General features: G+C 38.0%; 1 protein-coding gene across 1 annotated transcript in view; it reads left to right on the forward strand.

The window, feature by feature from the left end:
* Positions 1 to 13,154, forward strand: part of MINDY4 (MINDY lysine 48 deubiquitinase 4) — a 90,378-nt gene that overhangs the window by 63,129 nt on the left and 14,095 nt on the right. Inside the window, exons 14-15 of the mRNA XM_026072554.1 lie at positions 618 to 681; positions 3,046 to 3,207. Coding sequence (XP_025928339.1) covers positions 618 to 681; positions 3,046 to 3,207 — 226 coding nt within the window. The remainder of the gene's footprint in view (positions 1 to 617; positions 682 to 3,045; positions 3,208 to 13,154) is intronic.

A 13,154-nucleotide genomic window follows, 5' to 3' on the forward strand; every position in this document is an offset into this window, starting at 1 on the left:
AGGCAATGGGCACAAACTGGAACACAGGAAATTCTGTTTGAGCATAAGAAAGCACTTTGTTACTGTGAGGGTGGTTGAACACTGGAACAGCTTGCTTAGAAAGGTTGTGGCTTCTCTATCCTTGGAGGTGTTGAAAGCCCTCCTGGACCAGATCCTGGGCAACCTGCTGTGGCTGACCCTRCTTGAGCAGGGAGTTTGGACCAGGTGATCTTCAAGGTCCCTCCCAATCTCAGCTATTCTGTGTTTCTGTGAATAACAAATGCATGCATTTGTGAGAAAATCTTTTCTAATTCTACAACTGAATCAGTTTAATAGTTCTAACTACAGAAGTTCTAACTCTTGGTGCCGATGACTTCTCTTTTCCTCTATAGCTATCTTCTTTGGTCTAGTTCTAACTAACTTCTGCTTGCCACAGGTTTAGCAACTTTTCATTGGTATTAAGAAAATCTTTTTTGTCCTGCAAAAATTCAGCTTGAAAGAATTTCAAAATGTAGAGCTATCTAATATTGATTCGTGGTGGTGAAACAGGCTTTTTCCAAGAAAGCCTTTTTTTTTTAGAAAAATTAAGTGTAGTGAAAAGAAGCAATTGTGATTAAATATTCTCTGCTCTTTTTCAGGGTGCGCAATGATTTCGATGTGCTTACAAACCGACTGATTGGCAGCCATGGGTATTGTACTCAGGTATGTAAGCATGGAGCCTAGAAGTTACCATAGGCCTATGCGTGCAGAGCTATGAACGGATCTTTGGGAAGAGATGACATTTCTTCTTTTAGGGTCTTCATGTTTTTTCTTTTTTCCCATAGTGTCAAACATCTTCACCTGTTATTTTTTCCCCCAAGTATTTTGACAGATTGTTGCCTTTGCTTTCAGAGCCTCTGCTTTTTGGCCTGGTTTTCTGGTCTGGGTGTGTCTATATCTAAGTGTGTAAATGTACACTGTCTCTTTTGAACTTTTTTGAATTTAGCTGATTTTAAGGCTGAGGTAAAGATGATGTAGAAAACTGAATTTCCTCCTTGCCATCCCAGAATGGCAACAGAGCATGCGTGTCTGACATCCTTCTGTATAAATGATCGCTGCTCAGCTAGCTGAGCTGATGCTGATTCTTCAAACTGGAGACATGGATTATAGGAGTATGCAAGAGAAATGGTTCTTGAAAATAAGAAGTCTGAATTGCTGTCTGACACTTAGGACCACAATTTTATGCAGGCTAAATTCCAGCTCATGTTCTGTACCAGACATCTCCTGCTGATTGGCTCTAGGTTTGCATAGGCATCCAGTTGCTTGGAAACACTATGTCTTGGACATAGGTGAAATGTAGATCCCAGAATTCTGGGACATGGATTCTCCGAAAGCTGGGATATGGGCAGAAATTGTGTAGTCTGAATATGGTCTACAGTTATAAAATATGTAGTACTGCCATTTTGACTGCAAAAGACAAGCTTAATTTTCTTCTCTTAAACTGTTGCTACATGAATTTTGTACTGCAGTTGCACAGTGATTCCCCAGAAAGGTGGTGGAACATCACTGGCAGATTTAGAAATCTTGTAAGCATCAGTAAGAATCTATAAACTTTGGGGGTTCCTTCCGGCTATAAATGGGTGCAGTTATTTTTATAATCATAAATCAAGTCCAAGCTGGCAATATCTATGTTATTCATGTCTTATGGCATGATAGTTTGCTTTATTTTTTCCTGGAAACTTTCTTGTTTTTTCCCCTCATGTTTCTTGACATATGTTATTTATTAATGGTTAGATGGTTCTTTTCTGTAGCACAGTCTGCTGCTAGATTTTGTTTTTTGCTGTTATGTCATAGCTGGCACTGGAGTGTCCTTGTGTTGCCTATGCTAAGTGAAATGTCTGGTGTCTCTTTCTGTTCATTGGATTTTATGTGCACCCACATGTGCACATGCGCACACAAAAACACATGCGCACATACCGTCGCCTTTTAGCCTCCTACACCCCTAATTATAATTTGGCTGGACAGAAAAGAATCAACAATCTGGTAAAGCAAATGTGAGTATATAAGTGATATAGACCTGACCTGAAGCCATAAGGGTGAATTTCTTATTGAGTGAAACTAAGTTCGTCCAGGAATAATTGTGTTCAAAACACAAAAATACATCACTGTTCACATACAGAAATAACAGAACCGTAGTATAAAATATATTGGACGAGTAACACAGAGTGAGACCAAAACCTTTTGGAGTAGTGAGTCAGTGGTTTTTCATGTTGGTCATCATACCATTTAATAATCTTAATTAAAAACTCAGAGGAGGCAAGAGGGCTCAGTGGTCCAACTTTCAACTGGTTGTAGTGGTTTCGCAAGACACCACTGGTCTGTAAAAATGGCTTGGAAGCTATTTTTATTTTTCCCAGTGCAAATTAACATATTGGGATGATGCTTTCTCATTATATGTATCAATGATTTTCAAAAAATGGGTCCTCCCCAATCCTGACTTCTCAGTCTGGAGAAAGGGGAAGGATGCCACAGGAAACAGAGAGGAAAGATGCTGGAAGGAGAGAGGACCACAAGACTTTGCATATTTCATTACAATCTAAAGCAAAAAATAGCTTGCCTTCCCAATGGCCACATATCGCTGTTATGGTTAGATTTTCTCTAGTAACCTATTAAAACATATATGCAAACACAAGCACACAAATTGCATAGACTTGTAATAGATACCATTTATGCTCCAGCTTTCATTGTACAGAAAAGGGGACACTGAAATGTTTTACTTCAAAAAAAAAATCACTAATCTGAGAAAGCTGAGAGCTGGATGTAAGAACAAATTTATTATCAGCAGCTTGCCTTTTGAAAGCTGACTATTGAAAATACAGCTGATATGTCTTCATTTTAATTTGGGAGCAGCCTAAACTTTTGAAAAGATGTTATAACTATTCATATTTATCTGGTCAAGCTTAAACCCCTCACATAAATTAAGGATATGGTACATGCTTAAACTTGTCAATCCTGAATAAAGGATATACTGATGTCTGGTGCAGGCATGATGTATAACTGATTTTTTTTTAAATATATCACAAACAGGAATTGGTGAACTTGCTTCTGACTGGCAAAGCTGTATCCAATGTTTTTAATAATGTGATAGAGCTGGACTCTGGAAATGGCAATATCACGATTTTGAAAGGCATCACAAGTCGCAGTGATATTGGTTTGCTATCTCTATTCGAGCACTATGATGTTTGCCAGGTATGTTTTCCATTCTTCTGATTTTAATTAAAAATGAAACAATTAACAAGTTTAAAATTGGTTTGGAATGAATATATCAGCTAAGACATTATGAGCTTCATTGGGTTGCCCACTCAGGAGTCTAGTGCTGTCTTAGATGCCGTAAGGCATCCTGCCTGGCATCTGAACTGATGCTCCAGAAGTGTGTCGTCTCCCTTCTGGTTGCAGGTTCTGTCTCACATCTGCCAGCCCTCTGTAAATGGCTTGGGTAGTCTACAGCATCTTAAATGTTATATGCCTGTGTGTTTTACTAAACTGATCTCCTAAAGGGGGAGTCATCTCACAAAGACACTTATATTTAAGTGGCTACTGTGTAGGTCTGTGTATGTGAACTAAGATCTGGTCGTTGCAGTCCGTGAAGTCAAAAGTTGTTCACCTGACTGAGTGTAGGCATGTGCTCTAGGTTGAGCTGAACAAGTTCCCCTGATCTGTATTCACTAGATCTCCACAGATTATAGTGCAGCTGAGACACCCAGCTCACATGTAGACACTTATATTTTTGTCATGTAAATCTAAGTGACTGAATCTGGAGCTGAAGCCCACACTAAGTATTCAGTGATGGGTAGCCAGTTTGATTGAGTCCTGTAGCCCATGCTGTAATGGTGAAAGTAGTCATATTGTATTAGCAATAATGATAATAACACATAGTTAAAATAGCTGACATTATAATGGGAAAGTTCCCTTTAGCACATCTTTGAAATTAATATTTTAATTATATTATGATGAAAATAAAAAGATAGATTAAAAGTTTCAAAGTAGTGACAGCCATTAAATTACCTCTAGAAAAACTTGCCTAAGGATTTCACTGATTCTTCATCAACAGACATTATCATCAAGATGGGCATCTTTCTTAAAGACGTATTCTATCTTAATCAGACAATCTTGCATTTGATGTAAGAATACTATTTGAAATTCTCTTGCCTGTACTAGGTGCTATATTAGATAGTTGTAGTGGTCCCATCTGGATTTACAATCACTGTCTCTATGAAAATTAGAAAGAGATTAGCAAAGAATTTGTTTGTAGTGATCTAATATAAATGTATGTCTGAAAACAAAGATTGATATTCACTGTGTCCCATACGGCTGAATTCAGTTACATTTTCCTACTACTGACAAATTCCAATTTTCATTTTTAATTAATGTAATGCTTTACATTATTCACAGGATTATAATACACATTAAGTTTAGTTAAGAAAGCATATCAGTATTTCCAAATCAGATTAATACAGAAAAAAATTGGACTAAAAATAAATTAGTTTCTGCATATAGTTCAGGCTCCTTATCCTTTCCTATAAAGAAGGTAACATTTCAAACTTCAAAAAAAGATTATGCACCACCATAGCATTTTATTCCATCCTCCAGTGAGGAAAATGACTTCTAAATAGCAAAATGGTCAGTGAGGTCAGTACAGGTAAGAGCTATTTCTTTGTCATCTTCCCCCTAAAAATAAAATCAAAGTTACCCAGGGAATCAGACACCATCTTCCTCTTATTTTGCAAATTATATGATGGAAGGGTTCCATTTCTGCTACTACTGTGCTTTCACTTGGGAGTTGGAATCATGAGCAGTGATATATTTTCCAAGCCAGTGACTCTTAATCAGTTACAGAATTCTCAGTAGACATAGTTTCTTTTTTTTTTTTTATTTACGTTATTTAGGCATCTGATGCAAATTGTCTTACTTTTTATTAAGAACATTTGTCAGTACTTCACATTTCAGTTCTTATGTCTTAGAGCATGCTGCAGTGCATGCCTAAGGACTAGAACAAAAGTCAGATTCCAGTGGACTTTTGTCCCAAGGCTGGGGCCTCGCTGCTGTGGCTTTAGCATGAAGGGCCAGATTCTACTGTCTCTTACAAAGAAATTAGTTTAGAGTAATTTAGAAAAAATAAATGAGACTGTTAGTTTGCAGTGGTGAAACTGAGAATAGTGTTTGCCTGTAAGTCTTTCAAACTTACTCTTTTCTTCCTCTCAGCATTTCGGTAAGTAGATTCAGCATGCAATTATGTTGTGGCTATGAGGATAGTAACTGAAACCAGGAATGGAAAAGAACTGTCATTTTTTTTTTTCCAAAAGTTAGAAGATCTCCAGCATGCTATATAGTGAATCATAGACATTAGAGATGGAAAACTCCCTTTAGGTCATATCCAGCCAATCTCTCAGGGGATAATACAGGATATTTTATGTCCTGTTGCAAAGTAGTGGTTTGCCAAGACTCTCTTTAAAAAGTCTGTATCCATGAAGTTCCGGTCTTTCTTCTCAGATGGCCATTTATTAGTTGATTGTAGTGCATTTAACTATAATCTTATCATTTTTCTCTTTGTGGTGATCCTATGTGTCTCTACTTTAAAACATAAGGAAGCACAAGTAAGAGATTTGTAGGTACCTGCAATACTGAATTTGGAGGTTTTAATGATATCGACTACACAGCTCCTGCTTTGGCTGTATTTCCTAATATTAAACCTGACTGCTCATTTACTTAGTTTCCTCTGATTATCATTCTCACTTCTAATCCAACATGCCCCCTGAAGAATTCATCCCCATCCGCTAGACATTTGCAAGCTAATGTCACAGTTCCTCCCTTTTTCATCAGTACATCCTGTCCAAACCTTATTTTTATTGCTCTACTTCAGACTTCGCCCAACTTACCAACGTACTTAGGAAGAGCTATGCAAAATTCGAGGGTAGCTGCAGCAAATACGCCCAGAAAAAATTTGTGTATCATTTTATCTCCCTTGTGTACAACATCGAGTATTTGTATATAACCAACAATTTCATTTGACATGTCTTCAAAGTTGAAAATACCATGAGGGCATGAGCATTGAATTAATCATTCCGTCAGATTTCGTCAACAGTAGCAAATAAAGACAAAATGGTGAACCACTTTTTCCCCAATGATTGCTGGAAGAATCCCTCTGCTGCTGATCCAGTGACCTTTTTCAGTGGATCATGCTGAATGTGTTATCTTTGCTGATTGGAAAAATGTGTGCTTCATGTAATTTGTCTGAAATTGCTAATGTCTAATCATCACTCTTAATCCTAACATATCACTATACTCGATGTATTTTTTGTAATGTAATTACTTGTTGTAAATTGTTGCACAATGACAGATGGATTCACTCAGTCTAATTCACATGTGAACACTTAGTTCCATAGTGAGATTCCATATTTTAATTCAAAAAAGCTAAAGGTCCATTTCCATTTTTTTTTTTCTGTAGGCAAGTTACAGGTTTTTGGATTCCTTTTGTTTATGCCAAGCCTATATGCAGGTTATATTAATTCCACCTAATCTTATGCATTTAACTGAGAGGCCTAAATTAGGATTTTAGCCGTCCTGGGTTTTCTTTAAAGCTGTTAAAGAGATAGGAATATTTCCAAAAGCTGATCAGACCACATACATAAAATTGATGCAGGTTTTTCCCTGTTGGCTGGGCTGCGGCATGTAACAGTTTAGTAGTTCTCTCAGAGAAGCTGAGCGGTTTTTGCAGCAGGGACGAGACCTTAGAGAAAGGGGTGAGGCAGAGAAGTGTGCAGGACTAATCACATCAGTCCTAAGTGAGAGAGTCCTGCTTTTGGGTCAGTCTTTGGTCTAAATGCCATGTTAAAATTTGCAGGTCATGTTAAAAGTAGAAACAGATGTTTCTGATATTTATGCCAGATCATTTAAAGGGGTAACAACAACAACAACAACAGAGAAGAATCTTCTGCATTCTCATCTGCAGAATTCAAAGATACTAATATTAATAATAATTCATAATAATAGCAATAGCATCTGACATTTATGTGTCACTTCCTAGAAGGAGACCTGTACTTTGCAGAAGAGGCCAGTATTATCACCATTTTACAGTGGTTACAGATGAAAAAAGGCAAAGTGCTTGCCCCAAGGACATCCGATAAGCTAGTGGATGAACTTGGAAGAGTACAGGTCTTCTGAATCTCAGAACGTCTCTTTGGTTCTACAGTCATTACAATAGTGGCTGATGAATTTAGCTGTCTTTCTGAAATGCTTTTTGAAAGCATTTTAGGTATGTCCTGTTGTACACAAAATAATGGAAGCATACATGGTAACTTGTCTCTTTTGAACCTGGACTCTGAGTCTTCTTGGTCTCCACTGATTCTCTCCTGCTTTCAGGCAGTCCTGCTTTAGTAGTTAAGCCACCTATCAGCTGAGCTTTCAAATTCACCCTACTCTGATTCTTGGTTGTGGCTAAGTCTCTGCCTCAACTGTCAGCATTTCAAGAGACTGATGCTTTTTAGTTCTTGCATTTCTTAAAACGAAGAAAAACCCTGCAATTGGCTAAGAAGTGACATGTCCATTTTTCCTATTTCTTTTCAAAAAAAGAGGGAAGCATAAATGAACAGAATTTATTCATTAAAATTCCACAGATGGGAAATATTATCTTTGGTCCCTTTGATGAAACCAGGACACTTTGTGCTATAAAAAGACCTACTTGTATTCTTAAATTTACCACACATTCTCTGCCTTCTGGCACCTCACCTGTTTATTTGCCCTGTGGAACATTCTTCCTATAACCTTTTGCGCTAGGAAATTTCTCTGCTTCACAAGCACCTTTTCCAGTCAGATGGACTGGATACAAGCCAGGTCATTGGTGGGGTAGGGGGAATGTTAGAAAGAGGTATTGACCCTCTTGCTTAAGAAACCTACAAAAAAAAATATGTATGTGCAAAATGGATAATGATGATCAGTTTTATTTTCCACTTATTTTTCAGTAATGAGCATGTGGTAGAGATTGTGCTTCATAGATGCATTCTGCAAGTGACCCTGCTATTTATGTAAGATGTTTGTGGATACTACTGTGGGCAAAAAACACGTGAGATATGCAATTTTGACTGAAACGAGGCTGACAAGGCATTGACCATTCTAAAAGCCTGTTCTGCATTCCTTGTTTATACATCTGCCTTTCTAGCTTGGAAATGAAATGTTCTTTAATGAAGTCCTATTGTCCTCCCACTCATCCACGGACAATTTTTTTCCCAGAGCGTCAGTCACTGGTGCTAGGATATCGGCATTGATTTGTTGTCAACATTCTTCCAAACAAAATAGAATCACAACATTTTTGTTTAAGACAATAGCAGTAACAAACTCCACATGTTTTAAAGAGTTTTGCATGCTTTGCAAACAGACATAACAGAAGATGATAGGTCAAATATTGTCTAGATATCCCTTAACGTTATAAATACCAGCATATGGATCTGGATTTTTCCCATCTAACTTCAGGCTCCTTGTAGGCTGAGTGTGTTTTAGGTAAGAGTCTAGTCAACTCCCTTTATAGCTGGTGAACAGGGATGTCCACATTTCTGATGACTAGATGATGACTGGACTAGATGACTGACTGATGACTGGACTAGATGATCTCCTGAGGTCCCTTCCAACTTCAGCCATTCTGTGATGATACCCATCTCTTCCTTACTTGATTTTACAGACAGTCAATGCCTAGGGGCCAGCCTAAGTCAGAGGGTCTACAAATAGATGCTGAAAGTCATGTAGACTAAATCTTGGCCTATCTTTGTCATTGCAGTGAAGCAACATCTTTAAATGAATTATAAACTCCTCCACATGGATTAAGCGGACAGCAAAGTCCTGATGTCTGAATGAGGGCTGAATCTCCCACAACTTTGCGTCACTTGAGACGTAGCAGAGAAATAGCAAAATGAGGCAAGGATATAGAAAATATATGGCAGCTGTCTGGCACCGTAAGGTCTTTTTGCCTTGCCACAACTGCTATGTTGGATTGAGGAACAGGGGAAGCCACAGTGCCACTGGGAGCATATGAATTCCCAGTGTTATGGGAGGTGATCAGGAACCTGTAATGATGGGAAAACTAATTCCTCTTCAGTTGTGCCTGGGAATACTCCGCCCCTGTGGCAGGACAGAAAGCATGCAAGGTGTCTTGCCATGGATCCAAAGCTGTGAATTTAAGTCCTGTTTTGGATTCTTGCTGAAGGTTGCCCCTAAGTAGTGCAGCTGCAAATGGGTATTTAGTTATTTGGGTTGAGGCCAGGTATGATGCTGCTCATGCCATTTTATTTGCATCTTAAACAGCAAGTCTTAAACCACAACAGCTCTGTGGATCACCCAGTCTTGAAATGAAGAACAAACTTCACCCAAGGCTACTATTCTGGAATCTCAGAGCTACCACTCTTAGTATTATCTGTATAATAGTATTGCACAATGGGTCTGGAGGGGGATCGGGACTCCATTGACTTGGGCACTTGACCTGCATACCCCAAAGAACATAAAGACATTGGCATATGGACTTAACCACATGTTAAAGTGCAGTCAGTGATGGCTTGACTTTGTTTGCATATAGGCTACTAAAACCTGCCTGATTTAGTGCACTGTCAACACACAACAGATACATTAGAGCCATTTTCATTAATTTCTGGTAAGTATAGTATGGTTTGTGTAAGGCAAGTATGAAAAATATTCAGAAATAATTTTGTACTGTGGCAGCATAAGAGGACCTTAGTCAAAAGCCAGGGTTTCCAGGAGTCTTTTATGTGGTTTTGTAATTCTGGGACTGAACAAATATCTCTTTCTATTCTTCTCCATTAATTTTACCCTTTACATGTTTTCCAGTTCACCATTAAAATGATTTCCTTTTCTGCAACAAAAAGGATTCAAAGACACATAGAAATTATCTAGAGCTCCCATGTAGCAATCATGTTTGCTACTTTAATTCATAAATATCTGGCTAAAAACTCTCCATTTTTTGCCCAACCTTTAAATTATACATACTCTGAATGTCAGAAATTGTCAAAATTGATTTTATTTTTCTTAATCTGATTGACATCTAATACATATTAATGGCAACAACTCCTTTTACCCTCACAGTGTCCCTTAACTATATGCAATATAATAGCCAGTAGTGTGACTGACAGTGTTTTATTTTGCTGGTGGAACAGGTGTCCTGAGTCTGTGGTGTTCTTGATAGCCCAAGAATTATTCAAAGGGTATCTGCTTTTACATTATTGATACTTCAAATGTAATGCTGTTGGAACATTTTTTAGTAATTATTCATACCAGTAAATGTCACTGCAGTTGGCAGGAAAAAAGTCGACAGAACAAGCAATGTGCTGTGGCCTGTAAATGCTACAGCTTTGTGTAACTATCCTTTTGTCTATCAGTGCTATTGGATTCAGTACAACTAGCAATTACTCAGTTTGACAGGACCCAGATTGTTGTGGGATCACATTGACCTTGGTACAGTACTGTGTGATTACCTTGGACAATGAGCACCTATAACAGTTGTATTCAGGCAAACAAACGTAAAGCAAGAAAAGACTGAAGTTTGCACTATAAAACAATGCAATTTTAATTAAAAAAAATAAAATTCAGCAAGCAAAGATGTAAAATTATGTTAAATGATAACAAAACTCCTGGAGAAACATGCCACCACATTAGCCATAACTAGTGATCCCCCTTGGTTGTTGATATCATGTCTTCTTCCTTGAACTATGGCTACGGCAAAGGAATGATGAGGTAATGTTTGTTTCTGTTCAAGGTAGATGGTTTAACGTAGTCCAAGAAACAGAGAATCTAGGTTATGTTTCTTGTTTGTTTCTTTTGGTATACACATGACAAAAGATAGCCATGTTCAATGAGCAGATAAAATCTGAATGGTGAAATACCAAACACTCATGCTGGCAGATATATTGGAATAATTCTCCAGCAAAAAATATTTGTCTGTAGAGTTAATTTTACCATTGTGCAAATATGCATTAAAGTCAGACGTGGAAAATAGACCACCCTTAGTGTTGAAAATGAACCCTTTGCAGGTGCTTGCTTTTGAAAGGTTGACATTTTCCAAAGAAGAGAATTGTCTTTGTGAAATTTATGAGCATTCTTAAGGGATTTGTAAGGGAGAAGATTATGGTTTGTGAAGTATCCATAGGAATTGGAAACATGCAGCATGAAAAGCCACCTAATTCATTACCCCCCTTACTCTTTGCCTGAAACAGATTAATGAGCTTGTGTGAAAATAAGTATTTGAATATTGATGCATTATTACACTTTAATATTTTTAATGCATTATGATACTATAAGCAGCATAAAAATGGGTTCTTTTTGTGTTCTGCAAAGTAGAAAGACAGCTGTTGAACCCTTAACAAAAATAATGATATTTAATAAAATAGATTCAAGTCACATATCCCTGATTTAATATGCTTAGATGTTTCTGTGTGATTTTAATACATTAGGACAAATCTCTTGGGTGTGAGACATCAGAAGTAATAAAGCCCTTCTTGTGAGTGACTGAAGCTAAGGAACTGTGGTTAGCAGGATCTCCTCTTACAGAATGTTTGAGGGCTGTGTGTCATGGTCTTTCTGCTGCTGATTACATCAGCCATCAGTAGTGGCAAAAACAATGGGCTTTTTAGGATCCTTGGTCCAGGCCTAACACTTCTAACATCAACTTCATTAGGCGCCATTGACTTTGCTGTTGTCCTGTATATAGAGCATTTGGATCCTCGTTTCCAGTCTTGCATTGTATGTTGTACTCCTGGCTGGTTTTGCACCTTATAATATTGGAAACACATCCTTCATTATCAGTTTTCACTGGTACAGGCTAAAGCAATGCTGTAAAAACCTGAGAAATACCAAATCTGTTTATTTTAGCTACTTAACTGAAGTAAGGCAGAACTTGTATAACGGGGAACTGATAAGCAGATGTCTGTAGTCTGTCAAAGGACCAAACAAATTCTGCAAAAGGCACTGGCTATATTGTACAGAGGAGAATGGGGAGACAGGGAAATGTTTAAATATAGTACAAACTGAACACGTGATGCTGTAAGCGATTGGACTTGTATGTTTATTTCTGCATGAGAGCTGCTTGTGAGCAGGTGATAAGCCATAAGAGAATATATATAAAAGGAGAGATTCTTTGGATTCGGGCTGCTGAATAGGTAGAAGTCACTGTGCACTGTTTGATCATTAATGCAGTCTTACAGTTCTACCTCACACACTATCCTAAATTAAGAAACTTGTCCGAAGAATTCAGCGTTGAACCGAATTGTGTGGATAGTTAAAGTTGAGGAGGTATTAGAAACACGCTCTGGAAGAGTCAGCTAGTTAATGGGTGGACAACTGCAATAATGTTTTGGGATTCCTGGAGGACAAGTCTGTAATAAAAAGCTAACCAAGGACACGGTATGGATCTGATTGTCCTTACTGTTTGATATGTTCACTGTCATGCATGTTCACTATCATGGTGCTGTACTGTGCCAAATGACATGTTCCAGAAAAAACATGGACATGATTTGGGGAATGCTATGTGCCAGGGATGTTCCTTTTAGGAAATATGAACAGAACAACCTGTTCTGGAGAGAGAAGAAATTTTAGCCATATGGACATAAGCCTTTCCAAGCTGCTTGACTTGAAAGCTGGAGAAAAAATCCTGGACCGCCTGTTTAATCTACTAGTATAGGAATAGCCTGAGGTATCTGGAGAGCCAGAAGTCCCCGGAAGGTGATCATAGTCAGTGGGATAGAGTAACCCGTGGTCTGTGGGAGAAGCAAACCATCCAACACCCAGAACACAGTTCGATGTCAAAGGCAGCAGCTGATCCTCAGCTAGGATAGTTGATGTAATTGAAATGAAGACCTCACACTTTTTGTTGGAGATGAGGATTTGACCTGCAGTGTTTTTATACTCTCCTTATTGTCTTAAAGTTCATGCCCCAGCCTCCTTCTGCAAGCATTGTAATTGAAAACTATACATATTTGAAAAATGTTCCTGCAGACCTTACTCATCTGAACAGTTTGTCCTGACTTCAACGAGACTGTTCATGGGAGTGAGAATTGGAGTGGATGTGTGCTTTGAAACAGTTCTCTATCTCTATAATCTTGTTTTGTCAAATGTTGTTTGATGAAGCTTGGAAGTTATTTTAG

This window comes from Apteryx rowi, unplaced genomic scaffold, assembly GCF_003343035.1.
Source record: "Apteryx rowi isolate R43461 unplaced genomic scaffold, aptRow1 scaffold_109, whole genome shotgun sequence".
Lineage (NCBI taxonomy): Eukaryota > Metazoa > Chordata > Aves > Apterygiformes > Apterygidae > Apteryx > Apteryx rowi.